The following is a 22,000-nucleotide window of genomic DNA, read 5'->3' on the forward strand; positions in this document are numbered from 1 at the left end:
TCCGAAGAGGGTGGATCCATGGGGATGCAATGGGGCAGAAACGACTCGACGGCATTTGAAGAAGAAACGTCCACATAACTCTGGTTCCCGGGGGGGGCCTAAACAGTAGTTCTGAAGATGCATGTTTGGTGCCGATGGGAGAGGTGAGCGGGACAGTCACCGTGCTACTGGAAAAGGACAGGATTTATGTGAGAGGGTAAGAGAGGCCGAGAGAGAAAGAGAACTGGGCACAGAGACGGGGAGAGAGAATCTGTGAGACAAAGACACAGAGAGACATGGGGAGAAATTTGTTTCTTGAGGGAAATCAAGTCTCCAAAGGCTGAGAAAGAAGAGTGACACAGTTTCTTTGACTATTATTATTTTTTGGCCTTCCCGAAAGATGCCGCTTCCAAAGTATGGACCTTGGCTACGTGGAAAAAGGCCGGGCTTGGGAGTCCGAGGTCATGGGTTCTAATCCCGCCTGTCACTTGTCTGCTTTGTGAGCTCGGGCAAAGAATAATGATGTCGTTTGTTAAGCGCTTACTATGTGCCAAGCACTGACTTCACTTCTCTGTGCCTCGGTTATCTCCTCTGTAAAGTCAGGGTCTTGCCATGCGCCCACGTCTACGCTACACTGCCCAGCGCTTAGAACAGTGCTTGGCACATAGAAAGCACTTCAACAAATACCAGAATTATTTCACTGCTTTTAAAAGAGAACCGAGCCTAGTTCTGTGCAAGAGGGGTAAAGACACTTTCATTTTCATGGCCTCCTTAGCGCAGTAGGCAGCGCGTCAGTCTCATAATCTGAAGGTCCTGAGTTCGAGCCTCAGAGGGGGCATTGGTTTTTTTCTTTCGTTTTTGCTCACAAACATGAGCCATTTAGCAGACCACTGCAGATGAGTCGCCCAAATTGCTGCCGTCATTCCACTTGTTTGTAAATAATTCAACTCTAAATTTTGCCAGCCGAGTAGAGTTTGAGCCCCCGGAGAAAATGATGGTGGATCTTGGCCTCTGTCAAGAAAATTTAAGAAGGAAAATTGGTTCCACGGATGAGTCTGGCTGGGCTTAGACATTATTATTATTATAGTTATTATGATCGAGCCCGTTGTTGGGTAAGGATCCTCTCTGTTGCTGAATTGGGCTTTCCAAGCAGTGTTCTAGACACAAGTGAGTGCTTTAATGAATAATTGAAGTGCTGTAGGAGCAGATTCATAGCTACTCTATGGATCCGTTTTCTCCAGAACGACCTATCTTCTGCCTCAAGGGAGAAGACAAGAAAAATGATGTTTCCGCCCGGTTTCGAACCGGGGACCTTTCGCGTGTTAGGCGAATGTGATGACCGCTACACTACGGAAACCCTTCGCGACATTAGCTTCTCCTCTTCCTCAATGATGGCAGTGCAGGCCTCTTTGTTCACTCTGCCTGGAGACGGTTTGCCTTCATTCCTTCAATCGTATGTACTGAGCGCTGACTCTGTGCTGAGCGCTTGGAACGGACAATTGGACAAAAGACAGAGACCATCCCTGCCCGACAACGGGCTCCCAGCCTAGAAGGGGAGAGACAGACAACAAAACAAGTAGACAGGCGTCAGTAGCATCAAAACAGATAAATAGAATTTTAGATATACCCACATCATTAATAAAATAGAGTAATAAATAATATATACAAACAGGCACAAGTGGTGCAGGGAGGGGAAGGGGCGATGGGGAGGGGAGGAGGAGCAGAGGGAAAGGGAGGGCTCGGTCGGATTTCGACCTATTGTGATTCATTCCTCCATTCGATCATATTTATTGAGCGCTTACTGTGTGCAGAGCGCTGTACTAAGCGCTTGGACAGTACAATTCGGTAACAGAAAGAGCCCATCCCTGCCCAACGACAGGCTCACAGTCTGGAAGGGAGAGACAGACAGCAAAGCAAATCAAGTAGACAGGCATCAACAGCATCAGAATAAGTAGAATTATAGATATAGACACATCACTAATAAAATAAATAGAAAAGTACGTACAAATGTATACAAGTGCTGTGGGGCGGGGAAGGGGGTGGAGCAGAGGGAGGGGGAATGGGGAGGAGGAGCAGAGGGAAAAGGGAGGCTCAGTCTGGGAAGGCCTCCTGGAGGAGGTGAGCTTTCTGTAGAGCTTTGAGGAGGGGGGCGAGAGTGAGTTTGGCGGGTGTGAGGATGTATGGCGATGGGTTGTCTAAGTGGCGAGGTCAGGCACCAAACCTCTAAACAGTTATGTCCTGAAAAGAAAAAGAAAATAAAAGCTTTTGATCCTTCAGGTCACGGGCCCGTACGACGAGTCAAGAAGCCAGTGGACGCATTTGAGGTGAGGAGAAAAATAATTATGGAATTTGCTAGGCGCATACTATGTGCAAGGTACTGTACTAATCACTGGGCTAGATACAAGCAAATTGGGTTGAAGGCAGTCCCTGTCCCCCGTGGGGCTCACAGTCTCCATCCCCATTTTACAGCTGAGGAAACTGAGGCCCAGAGAAGCAATGTGCCTTGCCCAAGGCCACAGAGCAGACAAGTAGCGGATTCGGGATTAGAGGGCTGAGGGTCAGGCACTGTCCTAAAATCGTCTGGTAGGAAGACAGAAGCATAAGACACAATCTCCTACCCTCTGGAAGTTTACAATCAATCCTATTTACCGAGCGTTTACTGGGTGCAGAGCACTGTACTAAGCTCTTCGGAGAGTACACGTTCCTTGCCCACAGGGATCTAGAGGGGGAGACAGACTTTCAAATAAATTAGGGATATGGGCCCAAGTGCTGTGGGGCTGAGGATGGGGTGAATAAATGGTACCCAGACAAATGCCTGGGTGACGCAGAAGGGAGAGGGAGAAGAGGCCTGCACCAGTGGAAGGAGGTGAAAGAGCGTGGCTGGTGGGATACATTTTCGTATAATCTAGACATTATGGTTTATGATATCATTGAGCACCTATTCGGTGCACTGTACAGTGCTAATCGATTGGGAGAGTATCACAGAAGCCCCAGACATGTTCTCTGCCCTCACGGAGCTTGTAGTCTAACGGAGAGCAAATGGATGGAGAAAACGCAGGAGCAGGAGGGAGAAAAAGGATAAAACGGAAATATTTCCTCTAGTCCGTAAGCTCCTTGTGGGCCGGGAACGTGCTTACCAACTCTGTGGTACTGTACTCCCCCGGGGGCTTAGCAGAGTGCTCTGCACACAGTAAGTGATCGATAAATAGGATTGATTAACTGATGAAGTACAGATACACGCCAAAGAGGATGAAATATATTCCCAAATATATTAGGATGAAGGAACTGAATAAATAATTGAATGTTTAACTCGATAAACGTCAATCAATTAAACAATAGTATTTATTGAGCACCCTCTGTGTGCAGAGCACTGTACTGTGTTCTTGGAAGAGCAAAACAGAGATCAAAAGACACTATCCCCGTCCTCAAGGAGAGTAGACAATCCAAAGGGGGAACATCACCAGAATAGGGACCGGAAGGAAAGGAGAGTGGAAAGATGGCTATGTAGTAGAATAAGTGCTTAGACAGTAACCGTCGGGAGCCTGTAAGAGAAGCCAGCGACTCGGTTTCTGCCCACAATGTGCTTATACTCTAATGGGGGAGGATGGCAGAGAAATATCGAAAATGCATCTATACACAAGTGCTGAGGATGGATTAATCAATCGATCAATTAATACATATGAATACATTTTCCCCCAGTTGCCGCTTCGGCATTTTGGCACCGTTTACACACTTGTGAACTCACAACTTCCTAAGCCTTTCTGTCCTCATCTGTCATATCCAATTATTTAAGTTTCTCCTTCCCTCTTCCTCCAACTGTAAAATATTTTCGTGTCTTTCCCTGTGCTGGGTATGAACTTCTTGAAGAAGGTGATGGACTAACTTTATTGTACTCTTCCAAGCGCCCAACTCCAATGTTCTCTCCCAAGCTGTTAGTGTACAATGTTCTGCACACAATAGGTGCTCAATAAATACCCGTTATTACTTCCACTAGAGAGACACGGGGACAAGGAGGCAGAGACACCGGGAAACAGAGAGACAAGGAGACAGAGAGACAAAGGCAAGATTCCAAACTCGTTGCGGGCAGGGAATGTGTCTGTTTATTCATTCAATAGTATTTATTGAGCGCTTACTATGTGCAGAGCACTGTACTAAGCGCTCGGAATGGACAAATCGGGAACAGATAGAGACGGTCCCTGCCCTTTGACGGGCTTACAGTCTAATCGGGGGAGATGGACAGACAAGAACAATAGCAGTAAATAGAATCAAGAATAGATAAATAGAATTTAGCATACTCTCCCAAGTGCTTAGCCCGGTGTTCCGCGCACAGTGCTTGCTCACTAAATGCAGTGGACTAAGAGAAAAGGAGAGATAGGGAGATAAAGAGAAATCGCGTCAGAGGCAAAGCAATGACACATCCACAAATGGACTTTAATAATAATAATAATAATAATAATAATAATGATGGCATTTGTTACTGTGGGCCAAGCCCTGTTCTTAGCGCGGTGGGAGATACAAGGTAAGCAACTTGTCCGACGTGGGGCTCACAGTCTTCATCCCCATTTTCCAGAGAAGCGAACTGAGGCCCAGAGAAGCGACTTGCCCAAAGTCACCCAGCTGAAAAGTGGCAGAGTCGGGATTGGAACCCATGACCTCTGACTCCCAAGCCCGGCCTCTTTCCACGATGGCTTGCTGCCTCGCTCAGAAGGTGAGGGCATCCCGGGAAGAGAAAACTCCGGATGGTTGTGCTTGTCCAAAGCACAAGGAGCAGAGGAACGAGGTAGGGGATCTTCTACGGCCCTTGTGAGGCACTTCTCTGTGCCTCAGTTACCTCATCTGTAAAATGGGGATTAACTGTGAGTCTCACGTGGGACAACCTGATTACTCTCTCTCCACCCCAGCGCTTAGAACAGTGCTCGGCACATAGTAAGCGCTTAACAAATACCAACATTATTCTACGGGAATTTCATGTTTAAAAACAGTCCCTAAAGACGGAATAAAGAGGCCTGCACCGCCATCGGCCAGGACTACGAGGAAAAAACGTTTTAAATCGGTTTCCGTAGTGTAGCGGTCATCACATTCGCCTAACACGCGAAAGGTCCCCGGTTCGAAACCGGGCGGAAACATCATTTTTCTTTTCTCCCCCTTGTCCATCTTCTTAAATTAAGGCCAAGGCCCACCATCGCTTCCTCCCCCGGGAGTAATAATAATAATAATGTTGGTATTTGTTAAGCGCTATGTGCCCAGCAATGTTGTAATTCCAGCGATCACAAACAAGTGGGGTATTAGTAATAATGATAATAATTGTTAAGCATAATAATGACGATAATATTATTGGCAGTAAAATGGACGGTAAGAGCTCTTTAATTAAATTTAAATTAAAACGGTCTGCTAGCAGAGGAAGGTTTCGATCCTTCGACCTCTGGGTTATGGGCCCAGCACGCTCCCGCTGCGCCACTCTGCTGCCGCTCAGTACAGTCCTCGGGACACTCAGGTGATGTGGATTGGCATTAATAGTTTTTTTTATTATTATCCATGGCCTCTGGGCTTCTTTCTTTCTCCCTCCCCTCGCCCACTTACCTCTGGCCCTCAGACGCCGGGGAATGAAGGGTGGGCAGCGAAGTGGCCTAGTGGCCATTTTCTAGCTTTGGGAGTCAGGGGACCTGAGTTCTAATCGCGCCCCCGCCACTCGTTTGCCGGGTGAGCTTGGTCAAGTTTCTTCCCTTCCCTGTGCCTCACTTTCCTCATCAGGAAAAGTGAGAGCCCCAGGTGGGACAGGGGCTGAGTCCAACCTGATTAACTTGGATCTACCCCAGCGTTTAGAACAGGGCTTGGAGCAAATAATAATAATAATAATAATGCTATTTGTTAAGCCCTTATTGTTTCAAGAACTGCGCTAAGCGCTCGGATAGATGCAAGCTAGTGAAGTTGGGCACGGTCTTCATCCCCATTTTACAGGTGAAATAACCGAAACAGAAGTGACTTGCTCAAGGTCTTACAGCAGGCCGGGGGTGGGATTAGAACCCAGCTCCTCCTGACTTGCAGGGCTCTTACCCCAGCGCTTAGAACAGTGCTTGGAGCAAATAATAATAATAATAACTCAGGTATTGGTTAAACGCTTACTGTTTCAAGAACTGCTCGAAGCCCCCGGACAGTTACAAGCTAATGAAGTTGGATTTGACTGCTGAAATAATAATAATAATAATAATCATAGTGTTGGTATTTGTTAAGCGCTTACTATGTGCGGAGCACTGTTCTAAGCGCTGGGGTAGATACGGGCTCATCCGGTTGGCCCACGTGAGGCTCACTGTCTTCATGCCCATTTCACAGATGAGGTAAACCGAGGCACCGAGAAGATAACTGAAATAGACGTGACTTGATCACGATTCTACGGCAAGCAGACAGGTGGCGGAGGTGGGAGCGGAACCCAGCTCCTTCTGACTCGCAGGGCCGAGTGCAATCTACTCATCCTTTTCCTTGCACTTTTCAGGCTTCAAATTTTCCCTCTCCAATTGGCCCCAAATAGAGGCCCATCCCTTTTCTTCCTTTCGCGGCTCTTCCGAGGATGCGGAGGCCTCGGGTGAGTTGGAGATAAAAATAAAAACTGCCGAAACCCGGGATCGAACCAGGGACCTTTAGATCTTCAGTCTAACGCTCTCCCAACTGAGCTATTTCGGCTACTTATTGCGCGCCCTTGAAGGACGTCTAGCCAGGGGTCTTCTTGTGGAGGGGTTTGTGACTACGTGCTAAGCCCTGCTCACCCTACAGTAACTTCTTAATGGTATTTGTTAAGCGCTCACTATGTGCCAAGCCCTGTACTTAGCCCTGGGGTAGATTCAAGGTCATCAGGTTGTCCCACATGGGGCTCCCGGGCTTCCTCCTTAATCGCTATCCCCTTTACAGATGGGAGAAACTGAGGCACGGCCAGGGAGAAACGGAGTAGGTGGCTTCTCCAAGAAACAGCGTGGCTTAGTGGAAAGAGCCCCGGCCGGGGAGTCCCAGGGCGTGGGTTCTAATCCCACTTGTCTGCTGTGTGAGGTTTGGGCAAGTCGCTTCCCTTCTCTGGGCCTCAGTGACCTCATCTGTAAAATGGGGATTAAAACTGTAAGCCCCACGTGGGACAACCTGATCACTTTATATCCCCCCAGCGTTTAGAACAGCACATAGTAAGCGCTTAACAAATACCACCCTTATTATTATTATTATTATAAATCACTTCGCTTCTCTGGGCCTCAGTTCCCTCATCTGGAAAATGGGGATGAAGACTGGGAGCCCCACGTGGGACAACCTGATTATCTCCCCCAGCGCTTAGAACAGTGCTTGGCACATAGTAAGCGCTTAACAAATACCGTCATCATCGTTATTATTATTTCAGTTCATATGTGGATGTGTCATTGCTTAGTCTCTGGCTCTCTTTCTCTGGCTCTTTGACTCTCTATCTCTCCTTTTCTCTTTGTCAGTCCATTGCATTTAATGAGCGCTTACACTGTGCAGAGCACTGGGCTAAGCGCTTGGGAGAGGCCACTACACCAATAAGCAGACACATTCCCTGACCGCCACGAGTTTACAGTCTAGTCTTTGTCGCTCTCTCACTTTTTCCCGGTGTCCCTAAGCAGCCTAGCCTAGGGGCAAGAGCCCGGGTTTGGGAATCCGAGGTGCTGAGTTCTAATTCCGACCCCGCCACTTGTCTGCCGGGTGACCTTGGGCAAGACACTTAACCTCTCTGGGCCTCAGTTACCTCATCTGTAAAAAGGGGGGTGAAGACTGGGTGCCCAACGGGGGACCACCTGATCACCTTGTATCTACCCCAGCGCTTGACCCGTAGTAAGCGTTTAATAAAGACCATAATTATTATTATTATCGTGTCTGAGAGTCTCCATAGCAATAGCGGTTAAGACATGGAACATCTCTTGCGTACAGAACGCTGGACGCTAAACGCTTGGGAGAGTACAATGAAGTTAGTCCATCACCTTCTTCGAGAAGTTTATAACCCAGCACGGGGAAAGGCATGAAAATAATTTACAGTTGGAGGAAGAGGAAAGGGGAAACATATGCACGAGTTAATGCTTAAATAATTGGATGTGGCAGACGTGGACAGAAACGCTTAGGAGGTTGTGAGTTCCCAAGTGGGTAAACGGTGCCAAGATTCATTCGGTCTCGTATTTCTTGAGCCCTTACTGTGTGCGGAGCACTCTACTAAGCGCTCGGAAAGTACAGTGCAGCAGTAGAGAGAGACGATCCCTGCCCACACGGGCCTCACGGTCTAGAAGGGGCAAGACAGACAGTAAGACAAGTAGACGGGCGTCCATATAAATGAAAAGAATTATAGGTATGTACATATCAAAACAAGTGGACAGGCATCAATATAAATGAATACAATTATAGATATACGCACATCCAAACAAGTAAATAGGCATTCCTATAAATAAATAGAATTGTAGATATATGCACTTCAGAACAAACAGGCATTGATATAAATAAGTAGAATTGTAGATCTAGGTACTTCAGAACAGGCACTGATGTAAATAAACAGAACTGTAGATCTATGCACATCAAAACAAGTAAAGAAGAGGCATTCGTATAAATGAATAGAACTGTAGATATATGCGCATCTAAGCAAGTACACAGGCATTATTATAAATAAATAGAATCATAGAGCTATTCCTATGTACATAACTGCTGTGGGGTGGGGAAGAGCAAGGGTGACCCGGAAGGGAGAGGGAAATGCTGAATGGCGGTTGGGGGAGCGTGTATCGATACGTATTAATCCATTGATTGATTGATTAATCCATCCTCCGCACTTGTGTCTATGTGCGTTTGCGGTATTTCCACGCCATCCTCCCCCATTAGGGTATAAGCACTTTGTAGGCGGAAAATGAGTCACTGCCTCATCTCAGAGGCTCCCAGCGCTTACCGTATAAGCACGGATTCAACTATTCAGTGACTCTCCCCACCCCCGTCCCCATCAAAGCCTTATTGAAGGCCCATCTCCTCCAAGAGGCCTTCCCTGACTGCGCCCCTCTTTCCTCTTCTCCCGCTCCTTTCCGTGTCTCCTTGACTTTCTCCCTTTGTTCTTCCCCCCTTCCCAGTATTTATACCCCCCTCTGTCATTTATTCATTTATATTAATGTCTGCCATTCCTCTCCCTTAGCCTGTCAGCTCGTCGTGGACAGGGAATGTATCTGTTTTTCTGTTGCAGTGTACTCTCCCAAGCGTTTAGGACAGTGCTCTGCACTCAATAAATACGATTGATCGACTGACTGAATGAACTATGTATCCATCGCTCCAGTCTCTTTTCCTCCCCGCGACGTCTCCCCGTTGGATCGTAAGCTCTCCCCCAGGACGGGGATAATGTCTTTGGTCTTTATTTTGCCCTTCCAAGAACAGAGTACGGTGCTCTGCACAGAGAGGGGGCTCAATAAATGCGACTGATTGATTCACTGATTGACGTTTATTCGTTTAAACATTCAGTTCCCTCATCCAGATATATTTGCAAAGAGTCAGCTAGCGCATCCTCTCTTTGGCGTGTATTTGTACTCTGTCGCTGAATTTATCGAGCACTGACAGCAGAGCAGTTTACAAGTGTCGGGGAGAGGACAGTGCAACAGAGTTGGTTGACACCCTCCCTGCCCACAGCGAGCTTACAGTCTAGAGGAAATACTTACTGTTATATCCCTTATCCCCCTCTCAGGGTGGCACCTGGACAGTTTCCAGCCCTCCACCGGTCTCGACTGCGGGAGGGAGAGTCAAGCAGAGGCCCGTCGCGTCCATTCCTAGCTTGGCCCGTGGCTAGCGAATGGAAGACAACCCGCCACAAGTCAAAACTCACCCGTGCTGAGCAGCAGCGGCCTGGGGGAGAGTCGAGGGCGGAGACTCGAGTTTGCTGAGCAGAAAGAGGCCGTGGTCAACCATTTCTGCATCTTTACCAAGAAAACTCTCCGGATCCACTAGCAGGACGCTGACAGTTGAAGGTGGGGCCTTCTGGGAGAGATCTGTCCTCGGCGTCGCGATAGGTCGGAGCCGACTCGACAGCATAAGACATGACGACGTATCCTTTATCTCCCTCCTGTCAATACGGTCTGTGTCCATTAGACCGTAACCTTCACGAGGGCAGAGAACGTGCCTTGAGTTTCGGATGTTCCCTCCCAGGCGATTAGTACTGTACGTTAAGCCTAAGAGGTGCTCAGTAATATCATCAACCGTAATATCTAGATTCTATGAAAATGCATCCCACCAGCCACCCTCTTTCTCCACCTTCCACTGGTGCTGGCCTCTCCTCCCTCTCCCTTCTGCGTCGCCCTGGCATTTGTCCGGGTACCATCTATTCACCCCATCCTCAGCCCCACAGCACTCGGGTCCATATCCCTATTTTATTTGAACGTCCGTCTCCCCCTCTAGTCTGTAAGCTCCTTGTGGGCGAGGAACGAGTACTGTCCGAAGAGCTTAGTACAGTGCTCTGCACCCAGTGAGCGCTCGGTAAATACGATCGCTTGTAAACTGTGAAGTTTCAGAGGGCAGGAGATGTGTCTTATGCTTCTGTCTTACTACCAGACGATTTTAGGACCGTGCCTGGCCCTCAGTAGCCGATCGGTGAAACGCCACTGGACAACTGCCTCTCGTCGCTTAGCTGGCGTCGGTGTGAGAAAGGGAGGGTCTCCTGTTGACGCTGAGGATGAGGAAGGGGCTGAGGGCGGGGAAGGCGAAAGACAGAACCTGGCCGAGATCCCTAACGAGAGGATCGGCCTCCTTGCTGTGGAGTAAAGTGGACAGGATGACCACGTTTGTCCCGTAGAGGAGGACGTAGAGGGTGACCAGGGCGACCACCCTCTTGGCCGCCCGGACCTCGGGCGTCGCCCCGGCGGAGCGTCCGGCCCCGTGGATGTGTAGGACCCGCCGGTGGTGGCTGTGAAGGAGGAGAACCATGTAGCCGCTGGCCGAGCTCATGAGCCCGATGAAGAACAGATCGCGCAGGGAGATCAGCGTGGTGATAGTCAGGGTCACCCCTGGGGAGGCCCCGACCGACGAGCAGTAGACCCCGTCGAACACGCGGCGGACGGTGGTGTCGTTCGGCGGCCCGGTCACCAACACCAGGTTGGGGACCTCCAGCAGCATGTTGAGGGCCCAGAAGGTGAAGCAGGAGGGGAGGACCACCCCGGGGGCCCTGGCTTTGAGCGGGCCCAACCGGGGCTCGCCGGGGCTGAGGGTCAGCGCCTGGAAGACGCTCAGGAGGCTGGTGCTGCAGATGGACAACCCCCTGCCCACGCGGAAACAGTACAGGAGGATCTTACAGCCCACGTCGGCCAGGAAGCGGCACCGCCCCCAGGCCGCCATGGTCTCCGGGACCCCCTTGGTCAGAAGCATCGCGGCGTTGGCCAAGGCCAGGTGGGAGAGGATCAGGTCCACGGGTCTGGGCTTGGAGCCCGCCGGGAGCAGGAGGACGGCGACGTTCCCCAGGACCCCCAGCGTCACCTGGAGCGGGAACAGGGAGCCGAAGGCCAAGCTATTCGGGCTCATCCTTTCCTGGTCTCAGGGCAGAGACCCCGTCGGCCAACCTGAGGGGAAAGGTGACATTTGCCTCGTGCGTTCTGGCGTTAAGGATAACTACGACAATTACAATAATGATAACGATAACCGTGGTTCCCGGTAAGCCCTCTCCTCTCCCTCCAAACTGCGAGCACGGTAATCCAATCACTCCTCCTATCCCGTCTGGATGACTGCGTGACCTCCCAGCCTCTTGTCTCTCCCCACTCCAGCCCTCGCCGCACTCTGCTGCCCGGATCGTTTTTCTACAGAGACGTTCGGGACACGGCATCCCCCGACCCCTCAGAAAACTCCAGGGGTTGCCCATCCACCTCCGCATCCAACAGAGACTCCTGCCCCTTGGCTTTAAAGCTCTCCCTGACCTCGCCCCCCTGGTACTCCGCCCTTCTCCTCCTCCAACCCAGCCCGCACGCTCTGCTCCTCTAACGCCAACCTTCTCGCCGAACCTCTCCGTCTCGTCCACCTCGCCGCCGACCCCTCGCCCGCATCCCGCCTCCGGCCCGGGACGCCCTTCCTTCTCAAAGCCGACAGGCGGTTCCTCTCCCCTCCTTCAGAGCCTTGCCTGAGGGCCTTCCCGGACTAAGTACCCCTTCTCCTCCCTTCCGCGTCGCCCTGGTTTGCCCCCTTCACTGACCGCCCCCACAATCCCAGCCCCAAGCGCTTCTGTCCATATTATCTATTGGCTATTAACGCCCGCCTCCCCCTCTAGACTCTAAGTCGTGGCGGATAAGCAATGGGTCTACTCGTTGTCCTCTCCCGTGCGCTTCGTACGGTGCCCTGCACGCAGTAAGCGCTCTATAAATACCACTGATCGACCGACCGACGGGACGCCCTCGCCCTACGAGGACGGCTCCCGGCTCCCGGAGTCCAGCCGGGCCCCCACCCTCCCTCCCGGCCTCGGCAGCGAGGGGCGATTCCTTCTCACTCACCCGTCTCCATTGCCCTCACCGGCCCGGAAGCGGCCCCGAGCCCGCCTCTCCCGGACTTGGAATCCCGTGGCAGCGTCAGGCGACTCCCCGGCCCCCATCCGTCCTCCCCTCCGGCCCCGGGGCGGCCCCCTCGTCCCTCCTCCGTCTGAGGGGCCACGGCCGAGGCAGCAGCGTTTATCGGCCTCCCCCGGCCTCCCCCGGGACACCCCTTCGGGGCCGATTAGCCGGTTCACGTCGGAGCTCCTGGCTGAGGATTAATCCGTCCTGACGGGCCGGGAGGGAGATGTCTCCGAAACGTCCGGAGTCCCGTCTCTGCTGAGCCTCGGTCGAGGCTGGGGGCCCCAGGGACGTCTCCCCGCGCAAATCATCGCTAAATGACCCCCTTCCCGAAGCTGGGCCCGAAGGGGAACGACGACTGGCCTGGTTCTCATCCGGGAGACCCCGAGACCCACTCAGCGCTGAGGACCACAGTGGAATGAAATGCGATAAGGATGAAAGAGAGGGCGAGAAAAGGGAATGGCGCGGCCTGGAATAAAACAATAGGACGGGCTAGAAAGCAGTGACATGAAAGGAGCAGCCTGGCCTGGCCGAAAGAGCACGGGCTGGGAAATCAGAGGACTCGGATTCCGACCTCGGCTCCGCCGTCCATCAACCCTGCGACTTGGAACAAGTCGCTTCGCTCCGCTGGGCCTCGGTGACCTCATCTCTAAAATGGGGATTGACGACCGTGAGCCCCATGTGGGACGGGGACCGTGTCCGCCCCGATGGTCTCGGAGCCACCCCGGCGTTTAGTACGGGGCCGGGCCCGTAGTGAGGGCTTAAGAAACGCCACTGGCTATCATCATCGTTATAATCGGGATAGAATGCCATTAAATAAAGTGGAATGGAATACGATGAAGTGGGATGATGTGGGATAGAGAAGAATGAGAGCGAATGAAACAATTTGGGTTAGCAATGGAATGGAAGGGAATTTAATAGCGTTATAAAATGGAACGGAATTAAAGAGAATAGAGGGAAACGGAAGGCAACAGAACAGAATGCAATGAAACGGAAGAGAATGCAATGGATTGGGAGAAAATGGAATAGAACGGCACCCGATCTGAATGGAATGGAATCCATTCGGTCAATAGTATTTATTGAGCGCTTACTCTGTGCAGAGCACTGTCCTAAGCGCTTGGAATGGACAGTTCGGCAACAGGTAGAGACCATCCCTGCCCAGCGACGGGCTCGCAGTCTAATGCAAGAGAATGCGATCAAACGGGATAAAACGGAACGGAAAGTGGATCCCCTTCTAGGAGATCACCCGCAATGGCTCGTTCGGTCCAGCCCCCTGTCTCCGGGCAGGGGAATGATTAATTAAGAGTTCCTCTCCTCCACAGGGGAGGAAAGCTCTTCTTTTCAATCGATCGACCGATGGATCGCAATCCCCGACTTTAGCCCTCTTTTCCTTTTCTTCGACTCCCGCCTGCATCGCCCTGGCTCGCTCCCTTTCTCCATCCCCCCCCCCCCCCCGGCCCCGGCCCCGCACCGCTCGTGTCCGTATCTGCCATTTATTTATATGAATAAATCTGCTGTTTATTTCTTTATATTAATAAATGATCCCTCTAGGCCGTCAGCTCTTTGTGGCCAGGGCCGGTGTCTTACTGTGTCCCGAGTGCTGAGCACAGTGCTCTGCACCCAGTAAGCGCTCAATGAATACGATTAAGCGCTCGATAAATACGACCGTCTGAGTCCCTCGGCCTGGACCCCAAGACCACGTTCGCACGGAGCGGGAGGGAGTTTAAAGTGCCCTTCCACGGCAAGCAGCGGGGCTCAGTAGCAAGAGCCCAGGCCTGGGAGTCAGAGGTGGCGGGTTCTAATGCCGGCTCCGCCACCTGTCTGCTGTGTGACTTTGTGCAGGTCCCTTCACTTCTCTGGGCCTCAGTGACCTCATCCGTCAAATGGGGATGAAGACTGGGAGCCCCATGGGGGACCACCTGACGATCCGGTATCTCCCCCAGGGCTCAGTGTGACTTTGGGCCCGTCCCTTCACTTCTCGGGGCCTCAGTTCCCTCCTCTGTAAAATGGGGATGACGACGGTGAGCCCCACGGGGGACGACCTGATCACCTTGTCTCTACCCCAGTGCTTAGAACAGTCCTGGGCACATAGTAAGCGCTCAACAAATACCAACGCTATTATTATGAATAACAACGTTGGTCACATAGTAAGCGCTTAACAAATACCAACGTTATTATTATGACCTGTGCCGGACACAGAGTAAGCGCTCAACAAGTGCCATCGTTATTATTTTTATTATTACCAGTGCCGGACACAGAGTAAGCGCTCAACAAATACCAACATTATTATTATTACTATTAACAGTGCCGGACACAGAGTAAGCGCTCAACAAATACCAACATTATTATCATTAACAGTGCCGGACACAGAGTAAGCGCTCAACAAATACCATCGTTATTATCAGTAACAGTGCCGGACACCGAGTAAGCGCTCAACAAATGCCATCGTTATTATTTTTATTATCACCAGTGCCGGACACATAGTAAGCGCTCAACAAATACCGACGTTATTATTATTACCAGTGCTGGACACAGAGTAAGCGCTCAACAAATACCATCGTTATCATTTTTATTGTTAACAGTGCTGGACACATAGTGAGCGCTCAACAAATACCATCATTACTATTTTTATAGTTAACAGTGCTGGACACATAGGGAGCGCTCAACAAATACCAACATTACTATTTTTATAGTTAACAGTGCTGGACATATAGGGAGCGCGCAACAAATACCAACATCATTATTATTATTAACTGTGCTGGGCACATAGTAAGGGCTCAACGAATACCATCGTTATTATCATTATTATTTTTACAGTTAACAGTGCTGGACATAGAGTGAGCGCTCGACAGATACCAACGTTATTATCATTGACTGTGCTGGGCACCTAGTAAGCGCTTAAGTATCATCGTTATTATGATGAATTGTTATCATATATAAAAATAATAATAATAATGAATAATGCTGCTATCATTATTCCAGGGGAGCCCCCAGTCGAGTGGGGGACGGGCGACCTCGGCCGCTCCGAAGTGGGCCGGGGGGCGGGGCCGAAGAGCCGAGCGCGGTTCCGCTCTCCCATTGGTCGCCGGACGGGGCTCCGAGGGCGCTTCCGCTCTCCGATTGGTCACCTCCTCCGCCGGAGGCGGGGGGCGGGAGGGCGCCCGCCAATGGGCGGGCGCGGGGGTGCGAAGGGAGGGAGGGCGCCCGCCAATCAGGAGGCGGGGACGCGGAGGGCGGGACGGCGCCCGCCAATCGGCAGGCCGAGGGGGCGGGGCCTCGGGCCACGCCGGGCGGGAGAGGGCGCTCCGCCGCGCTGGGGGGAAGCCGGGGGGGAGGCGGAGGAGGAGGCGAGACGAGGAGGAGGCGAGACGAGGCGGGCGGGCGGGCGGGCGCGCCCCGGGTCCTCCCGCGGGCTAGAGCGTCGCCGGAAGTGTCCGGTGCGGAGGGGCGGGCGGGGCGGGGGCGGGTCCGGGTGGGTCCTCCCGCCTGGCGGGCGGCCCGCGGACCCCGCACTTCCGGCCATTGTTCGGGCGGCCCAGGTGAGCCCCGGGGCCCCCGCGCTCGCGCCCTGCGGGGAGGCCCCCGGGGGACCCCCCCCGTTCCCCCCCCGGCGCCCCCACCTCTCACAACCCCCGGGGCCCCCACCCCCGCCCCTCCCCGGGACCCGCTCTCCCAGCCCCCCCGGGGACCCCCCCTTTTGCCCAGGACCCCCCCCATCCCCCCCAGGGGACCCCCTCTAGGACCCCCCCCATTTCCCCGGGACGGCCCCCATTCCCCCCCCAGGGGACCCTCCATCCCCCCCCAGGATCCTCCTCCCTCCCAGGACCGGCCCCCGGACCCTCCCCCGCCCAGGACCGGCTCTCAGACCCCCCCCCCCCCGAGACCCCCCCGTTTCCCCAGGTCACCCCCCCATGCCCCAGGACCCCCCCCCATTTCCCTCAGGACCCCCCCATTCCTCCCAGGACCCTCTTTACACCCCCCCCGACCCTCCTGCCCCCTCCCAGGACCAGCCCCTCCAGTGGACCCCCCCCAAAGGATTTGGGGTGGGGGGACCCTTCCAGACGCCCCCCTCCGTTTCTCCGAGCAGAGAGACCCCCCCCCGACCCCCCAGAGCCGTGACAAGACCCCCCCAGAGGGTGAGGGCATCCCCCATCCCCCCCCCCGAGCCTTAAGGGGACGCCCCCTCCCCCCCCGGACCTTCCCCAAAGCCTTGAGGGGACCCCCCCACCCCGAGCTGGGACGGGGAGACCCCCCCCCCGGGGCCCCCCTCCCCGGCAGACGGTCCCCAGACGCGCCCCTGAGCAGCAGTCGCAAGGGCTTCTGGGAACCGCCCCCTGCTTGGCCCGTCCCGCCGCCCCCCGCCTTCCCCGGGGGAGGGGGAGGCCGCCGTCCGGCCCCCGGACCCCCGCACGGCCCCCTCCCCTGACCCGGGGGTCCGGCCCCCCTTCCCCCCCCCCCCCCCTCCCCAGCCAGGGCGGCGGCGAAGATGGCGGAGGGTCGGGCGGAGGCGGCCCCGGACCCCCACGAACACATGGACCTGAAGATCGTCAAGGTGGAGGACGAGTCCCTGTGGGAGAAGGAGTGCGGCCCCCAGAGGGACGAGCCCGTCCCCGACACCTTCGGCCAGCGCTTCCGCCGCTTCCGCTACCAGGAGGCGTCGGGGCCCCGCGAGGCCCTGGGCCGCCTGCGGGAGCTGTGCCGCCTGTGGCTCAGGCCCGACCGGCGCACCAAGGAGCAGATCCTCGACCTGCTGGTCCTGGACCAGTTCCTCGCCATCCTGCCCGCCGAGATCCAGGCCTGGGTGCGCTTCCACCGGCCCGAGAGCGGCGAGGAGGCGGCGGCCGTGGTGGAGGATCTGCAGAGGGAGTTCAACGGGACGGGGCGGCCGGTGAGGAGGGGGCCGGGACGGCGGCCCCGCCCTCCCCGGGGCCGACCCCCCGGCCCGGCGGCGGGAGACCTTTCCTCCCGCCTCCCTCACGGCGTCAGCCGCCGACCGCGGCGGGGCGGAGCTCGCCGCGGGAAAGCGGCTCGTCCGGGGTTTCGCGGCGGGCGGGCGGGCGGGCGGATCGGGGACGAGAACCCCGGGGTCTCCCCGCCGGCCGTGCTGATCCCCCTTCCCCTCTTCCCCTCCGCCTCCCCTCTCTCCGTCCCCCCCCCCCCCCCCCCCCCCGCGCGTCCCCAGGTCCTGGTGCGAACCCGCGGACGGGACACGCCGCCGGAGGAGGGAGCGGCGTCCGGGGGAGCCTCGCTGGACTCGCCCCGCTTGCGGCCGGAGCGGCCGTGGCCCCGGCAGGGGGGCCCGGAGCCCCTCGCCCTGCCCCGGAGCGGTGAGAAGCTGCGATTCGGGCCCCCCCCCCCCCCCCCCCGCGTCGCGGCCCTCCCCGCCGGTCACCCATCAATCGGTGGTATTTAACGGGCGCCCGCCGCGTGCGGGACGCCGCGCCGGGCGCTCGGGGGAGTCCGAACGCGACGGAGGCGGTGGACGCCACCGCGACGAACGTGCGGTCCAGAGGGGGAGACGATCCATCCGTGGTATTGACCGAGCGCTTACGGTGTGCCGAGAGCCGCGGGGGGGGACGCCGGGGAGCGGCGCGCGCGGCCCCCCGCCCCCTCCGGAGAGCGGCGATCCATAAGTAGCCGCCGAGCATCTAGTGGGTGCCGAGCGCCCTTCCGAACCCCCCGGAGAGGACGGTAGAGATGAGAGACCCCCCCCCCCGCCCGCCGGGAGCGGACCGGCTAATCGCCGCGTGCCGAGCGCCGAACGTCCGGTCGGACCCGATCCCTCCCCCGCACGGGGTTCGCCCTGCAAAGTCAGTCGAGTCGGTCGTATTTATCGAGCGCTTAGCCGGGCGCGGAGCGCTCGGCGCGTGGGAAAACGTCACGGGACGGAGAGTAGGTAGGTGCGTTCCCTGCCCGCCGCGAGCTTACGGTCCGGAAGGGGAGACGTTCGGAACGGGTAGGCGTGACAGAGGGTCCGGGGGATTCGCGGGGTCGTATCTGTCGAGCGCTTACTGGGTGCAGAGCACTGTACTGAGCGCCCGGTGGGGGGGGGGGGCGGCGACTACGGGGAGCAGATTCAAGTGCGTGGGCGGCGCGGGAGGGAGCGGGAGCCGAGGCGAAGGGGGGCCGAGTCGGGGAAGGCGTCTTGGAGGAGGCGGGCCTTCGAGAGGGCTTTAAGGAGGGGAGGGGGGACGTCTGTGGGATGTGAGGAGGGAGGGGGAGGGCCGGAGGGGCGGGCCGGGGGTCGGCGGCCGGAGAGGGGAGACGGAGGCGCGAGGAGAGGGTCGGCGTCGGAGGGCCGAAGCGCGTGCGGCTCGGAGAGGGAGAGTGGCGACGTGAGGCGGCGGAAGGGAGCGGGCATCTCCGGCCCGTACCGCGGGAGGGGAAACCGAGGCCCAGGGAGGCGCAGTGACCCGCTCGGGGTCACGCGGCGAGCCGGGGGCGGACCCCGGGCCCCCCGCCTCCCAGACCCGGCGGCTCCTCTCCGGCACGGGTCGGGCCCCGCCCCGGCGCTCCGGAACCCGTCCGTTGCCGGGTCGTCCGTTCCGAGCGCCCGGTGCGGCGCTCTGCACGTAGCAGGCGCTCGGTAAATGCTTCCGAACGAGCGAATGACGAGAGGCAGCGCGGCCCGGCGGGTGGAGCCCGGGCCCGGGTTCCCATCCCGGCGCCGCTCCCTCTCCGCCGCGAGTCCCGTGGCCGGGCCTCGGTCCGCTCCGGCGTCCCCGGCGAGCGCCCGCTACGCGCAGAGCGCTCGTCGACAGAGCGGGGATTCAGACCCAGCCCCCTCCCCCCCCCCCCGCCCCTCCCGTGCGGGCCGGGGACCGGGCCCGACCCGCCGGGCTCGGATCTCCCCCGGCGCTCGGTCGGCCGCCCGGCCCGCGGCAGGCGCTCCCCGAACGCGGTAGACACGGCGTCCCGCCGGCGGGTCGTCTGCCTTCCTCTCTTCCCGTCCGGTCCCCGGAGGGGACGTCGTGAGCGCCTAGCGGATGCCACCCTCCCAAGAGATAAAAAAAAAAAATTCCCCAGATCGATCGATCGATCGATCGACGGATGGACGGATGAGCCACGCTGCCTCCCGCCCTCCCCCGTCCCCGGGTTGGCTGAAGGCACGGGTGACGTCGGGGTGGGGGTGCTCTCCGTCTCTCCGTCTCTCCCTCCCTCTCCTTCCTCTCGTCCTCTCTCTTTCTTAATCTCCGTCTCCCCCCGCCGCTTTCTCCCTCTCATTCTCTCTGTCTCTCCTCTCCGCCCTCTGTCTCTCTCCCATCCGCCTTTCTCTCTATCACTCCGCCTCCCTCCTCCCTCTCTTCCACTGCCTCTCTCTGTCTCTCCCTCCCCTTCTGTGTCTCTCTCCTCTCTCCCTGTCCCCGCCGTCTCTCTGTCTCTCTCCATCCCCTTCTGTGTCTCCTCTGTCTGTCCCCCCATCTCTCCCTCCCCGTCCATGTCTCCCTTCTCTCCCTGTTCCCCCCCCCCCGTCTCTCCCTCCCTCTCTGTGTCTCTCTCCTCTCTCCCTGTCCCCCCCCCCCCGCCCCCGGTCTCTTTCCCTCCCCCTCTGTGACTCTCTCCTCTCTCTCCCCTGTCTCTGTCTCTCCATCCCCTTCTGTCTCTCCTCTCTCTCTCTCTCTGTCTGTCCCCGCATCTCTCCCTCCCCGTCCGCATCTCCCCTCTCTCCCCGTTCCCCCGTCTCTCTCCCTCCCCCTCCCCCTCTGCCTGTCTCTCCTCTCTCCCTGTCCCTCCCCCTCTGTGTCTCTCTCCCTGCCCCCCTCATTCTCTGTCTCTCCCCCCTTCTGTGTCTCTCTCCTCTCCCTGTCCCCCCCCCCTCTGTCTCTCTCTCCCCCTCTGTCTCTCGCCTCTCTCCCTATCCTCCCCCCGTCTCTCCCTCCCCTTCTGTGTGTCTCTCCTCTCTCCCTGTCCCCGCCGTCTCTCTGTGTCTCTCCATCCCCTTCTGTGTCTCCTCTGTCCCCCCATCTCTCCCTCCCCGCCCGTATCTCCCTTCCCTTCTCTCCCTGTCCCCCCCCCCGTCTCTCCCTTCCCTTCTGTCTGTCTCTCCTCTCTCCCTGTCCCCCCCCCCCCCGGTCTCTTTCTGTCTCTCCATCCTCCTTCATATCTCCTCTCTCTCCGTCCCCCCGTCTCTCCGCCCCCGTCCTGGTCTCCCCGGTCTCTCTGTCTCTCCCTCCTCTCTGTCTGTCCCTCCCCCTCTGTCTCCTCTCTCGCTGTCCCCCTCTCTCTTTCTCTCCCTTCCCTTCTGCGTGCGTCTCCTCTCTCCCTGTCCCCCCCGTCTCTCTCTGTCTCTCCATCCCCCTCCATATCTCCTCTCTCTCCGTCCCCCCCCCCGTCTCTCCCTCCCCGGCCTTGTCTCCCCTGTCTCCCTGTCCCCCCGTCTCTCCCTCCTCTTCTGTGTCTCTGCCCCTCCGTGTCTCCTCCCTCTCCCCCCTTCCGTGTGCCTCTCCTCTCTCCCTGTCCCCCCGTCTCTCCACCCCCTTGTCTCGTCTCTCTCTCTGTCTCTCCCTCCCCGTCCGCGTCTCTCTCTCTCCTCTCTCTCTGTCCCCGTCCCCGTCCGTCCCCCCCCCCGCCCTTCACAGAGTCGGAGTCGCGGCCGGAGCCGGGGTCCCGGGCGGCGGCGAGGCAGGAGGCCCCCCGGGCGGCGGCGGCGGCGAGGAGGAGGCCCCCGGAGGCGGCGGGGGCCGGGCGGCGGCCGGCGGCGGCGGCGGCGGGGGGCGGGCCGGCGGCGGACCCCCGGCCCTTCGCCTGCCCCGAGTGCGGCAAGTCGTTCAGCCTCAAGTCCAACCTGCGCAAGCACCAGCGGACGCACACGGGCGAGCGGCCCTACCCGTGCCCGCACTGCGGCAAGGCCTTCAGCCGCAACTCCAACCTGGTCCGCCACCTGCGCATCCACACGGGCGAGCGGCCCTACGCCTGCCCCGAGTGCGGCAAGGCCTTCAACGTCAGCTCCACCCTGCTCTACCACCAGCGCACCCACGCCCGGGCCCGCGAGGGCGGACGCGCCCCGGCCCGGCCCGGCCCCGGCCCCGGCCCCGGCCCCGGCCCTGCCCCGCCGCCCCCGCCCCGGCCCGGCCCCGCCAAGCCCTTCTCCTGCGCCGACTGCGGCAAGGCCTTCAGCTGGAACTCGTACCTGGTGCGCCACCGGCGGGTCCACTCGGCCGAGCGGCCCGAGGCCGCCCCGGCCCCCGGCCGGAACTCGCACCCGGCCCAGCCCCGGCGGGTCCAGCCGGGCGAGAGGCCCTTCCCCTGCCCGGACTGCGGCAAGGCCTTCGACAAGAACTCGCACCTGCTCCAGCACCGGCGCATCCACACCGGGGAGAAGCCGTTCGGCTGCGGGGACTGCGGCAAGGCCTTCGTCCAGAGCTCGCACCTGACGCAGCACCGGCGCGTCCACGCGCGGGAGGGCCCCTAGCCCCGGCGGCGGGCGGGACGCCGGCGCGGCGGCCGGCGCGGCGGCCCCGGTCCCCCCCCCCCCCCCCGGGCCTCGTTATCGT

At 57.6% G+C, this 22,000-nt stretch overlaps 3 protein-coding genes and 5 non-coding genes across 8 annotated transcripts; 4 read left to right on the top strand and 4 right to left on the bottom strand.

The window, feature by feature from the left end:
* The first annotated feature begins 744 nt into the window (after positions 1-744).
* TRNAM-CAU lies at positions 745-817 on the top strand. The gene has a single exon. It is a non-coding gene; the product is annotated as a tRNA-Met (tRNA).
* A 446-nt stretch (positions 818-1,263) lies between these two features.
* On the bottom strand, positions 1,264-1,336 carry TRNAV-AAC. The gene has a single exon. It is a non-coding gene; the product is annotated as a tRNA-Val (tRNA).
* A 3,696-nt stretch (positions 1,337-5,032) lies between these two features.
* On the top strand, positions 5,033-5,105 carry TRNAV-AAC. Its single transcript has one exon. It is a non-coding gene; the product is annotated as a tRNA-Val (tRNA).
* Positions 5,106-5,371: 266 nt separating this feature from the next.
* On the bottom strand, positions 5,372-5,443 carry TRNAM-CAU. Its single transcript has one exon. It is a non-coding gene; the product is annotated as a tRNA-Met (tRNA).
* A 1,141-nt stretch (positions 5,444-6,584) lies between these two features.
* On the bottom strand, positions 6,585-6,657 carry TRNAF-GAA. Its single transcript has one exon. It is a non-coding gene; the product is annotated as a tRNA-Phe (tRNA).
* A 3,945-nt stretch (positions 6,658-10,602) lies between these two features.
* On the bottom strand, positions 10,603-11,493 carry LOC114807606 (olfactory receptor class A-like protein 1). The gene has a single exon (XM_029053803.1). It carries the CDS (start codon positions 11,491-11,493, stop codon positions 10,603-10,605), a length of 891 nt encoding a protein of 296 aa, XP_028909636.1.
* Positions 11,494-15,968: 4,475 nt separating this feature from the next.
* LOC114807607 (zinc finger protein 263-like) lies at positions 15,969-21,531 on the top strand (the record flags this gene model as incomplete). The annotated part of the gene is made up of 5 exons (XM_039910627.1): positions 15,969-16,045; positions 16,976-17,394; positions 17,689-17,833; positions 21,086-21,156; positions 21,214-21,531. Coding segments are annotated over exons 2-5 (936 nt in total), but the record flags the coding sequence as incomplete, so codon positions are not given.
* A 33-nt stretch (positions 21,532-21,564) lies between these two features.
* LOC120638117 (zinc finger protein 22-like) lies at positions 21,565-21,941 on the top strand (the record flags this gene model as incomplete). The annotated part of the gene is made up of 1 exon (XM_039910641.1): positions 21,565-21,941. A coding segment is annotated over one exon (354 nt), but the record flags the coding sequence as incomplete, so codon positions are not given.
* Positions 21,942-22,000: the final 59 nt, after the last annotated feature.

Source organism: Ornithorhynchus anatinus, chromosome X3 (genome assembly GCF_004115215.2).
Source record: "Ornithorhynchus anatinus isolate Pmale09 chromosome X3, mOrnAna1.pri.v4, whole genome shotgun sequence".
In the NCBI taxonomy this organism is placed as follows: domain Eukaryota; kingdom Metazoa; phylum Chordata; class Mammalia; order Monotremata; family Ornithorhynchidae; genus Ornithorhynchus; species Ornithorhynchus anatinus.

Bases quoted from the DNA above. Each gene is read 5' to 3' on its own strand.
- LOC114807606 (XM_029053803.1), bottom strand. From the start codon at position 11,493: ATGAGCCCGAATAGCTTGGCCTTCGGCTCCCTGTTCCCGCTCCAGGTG.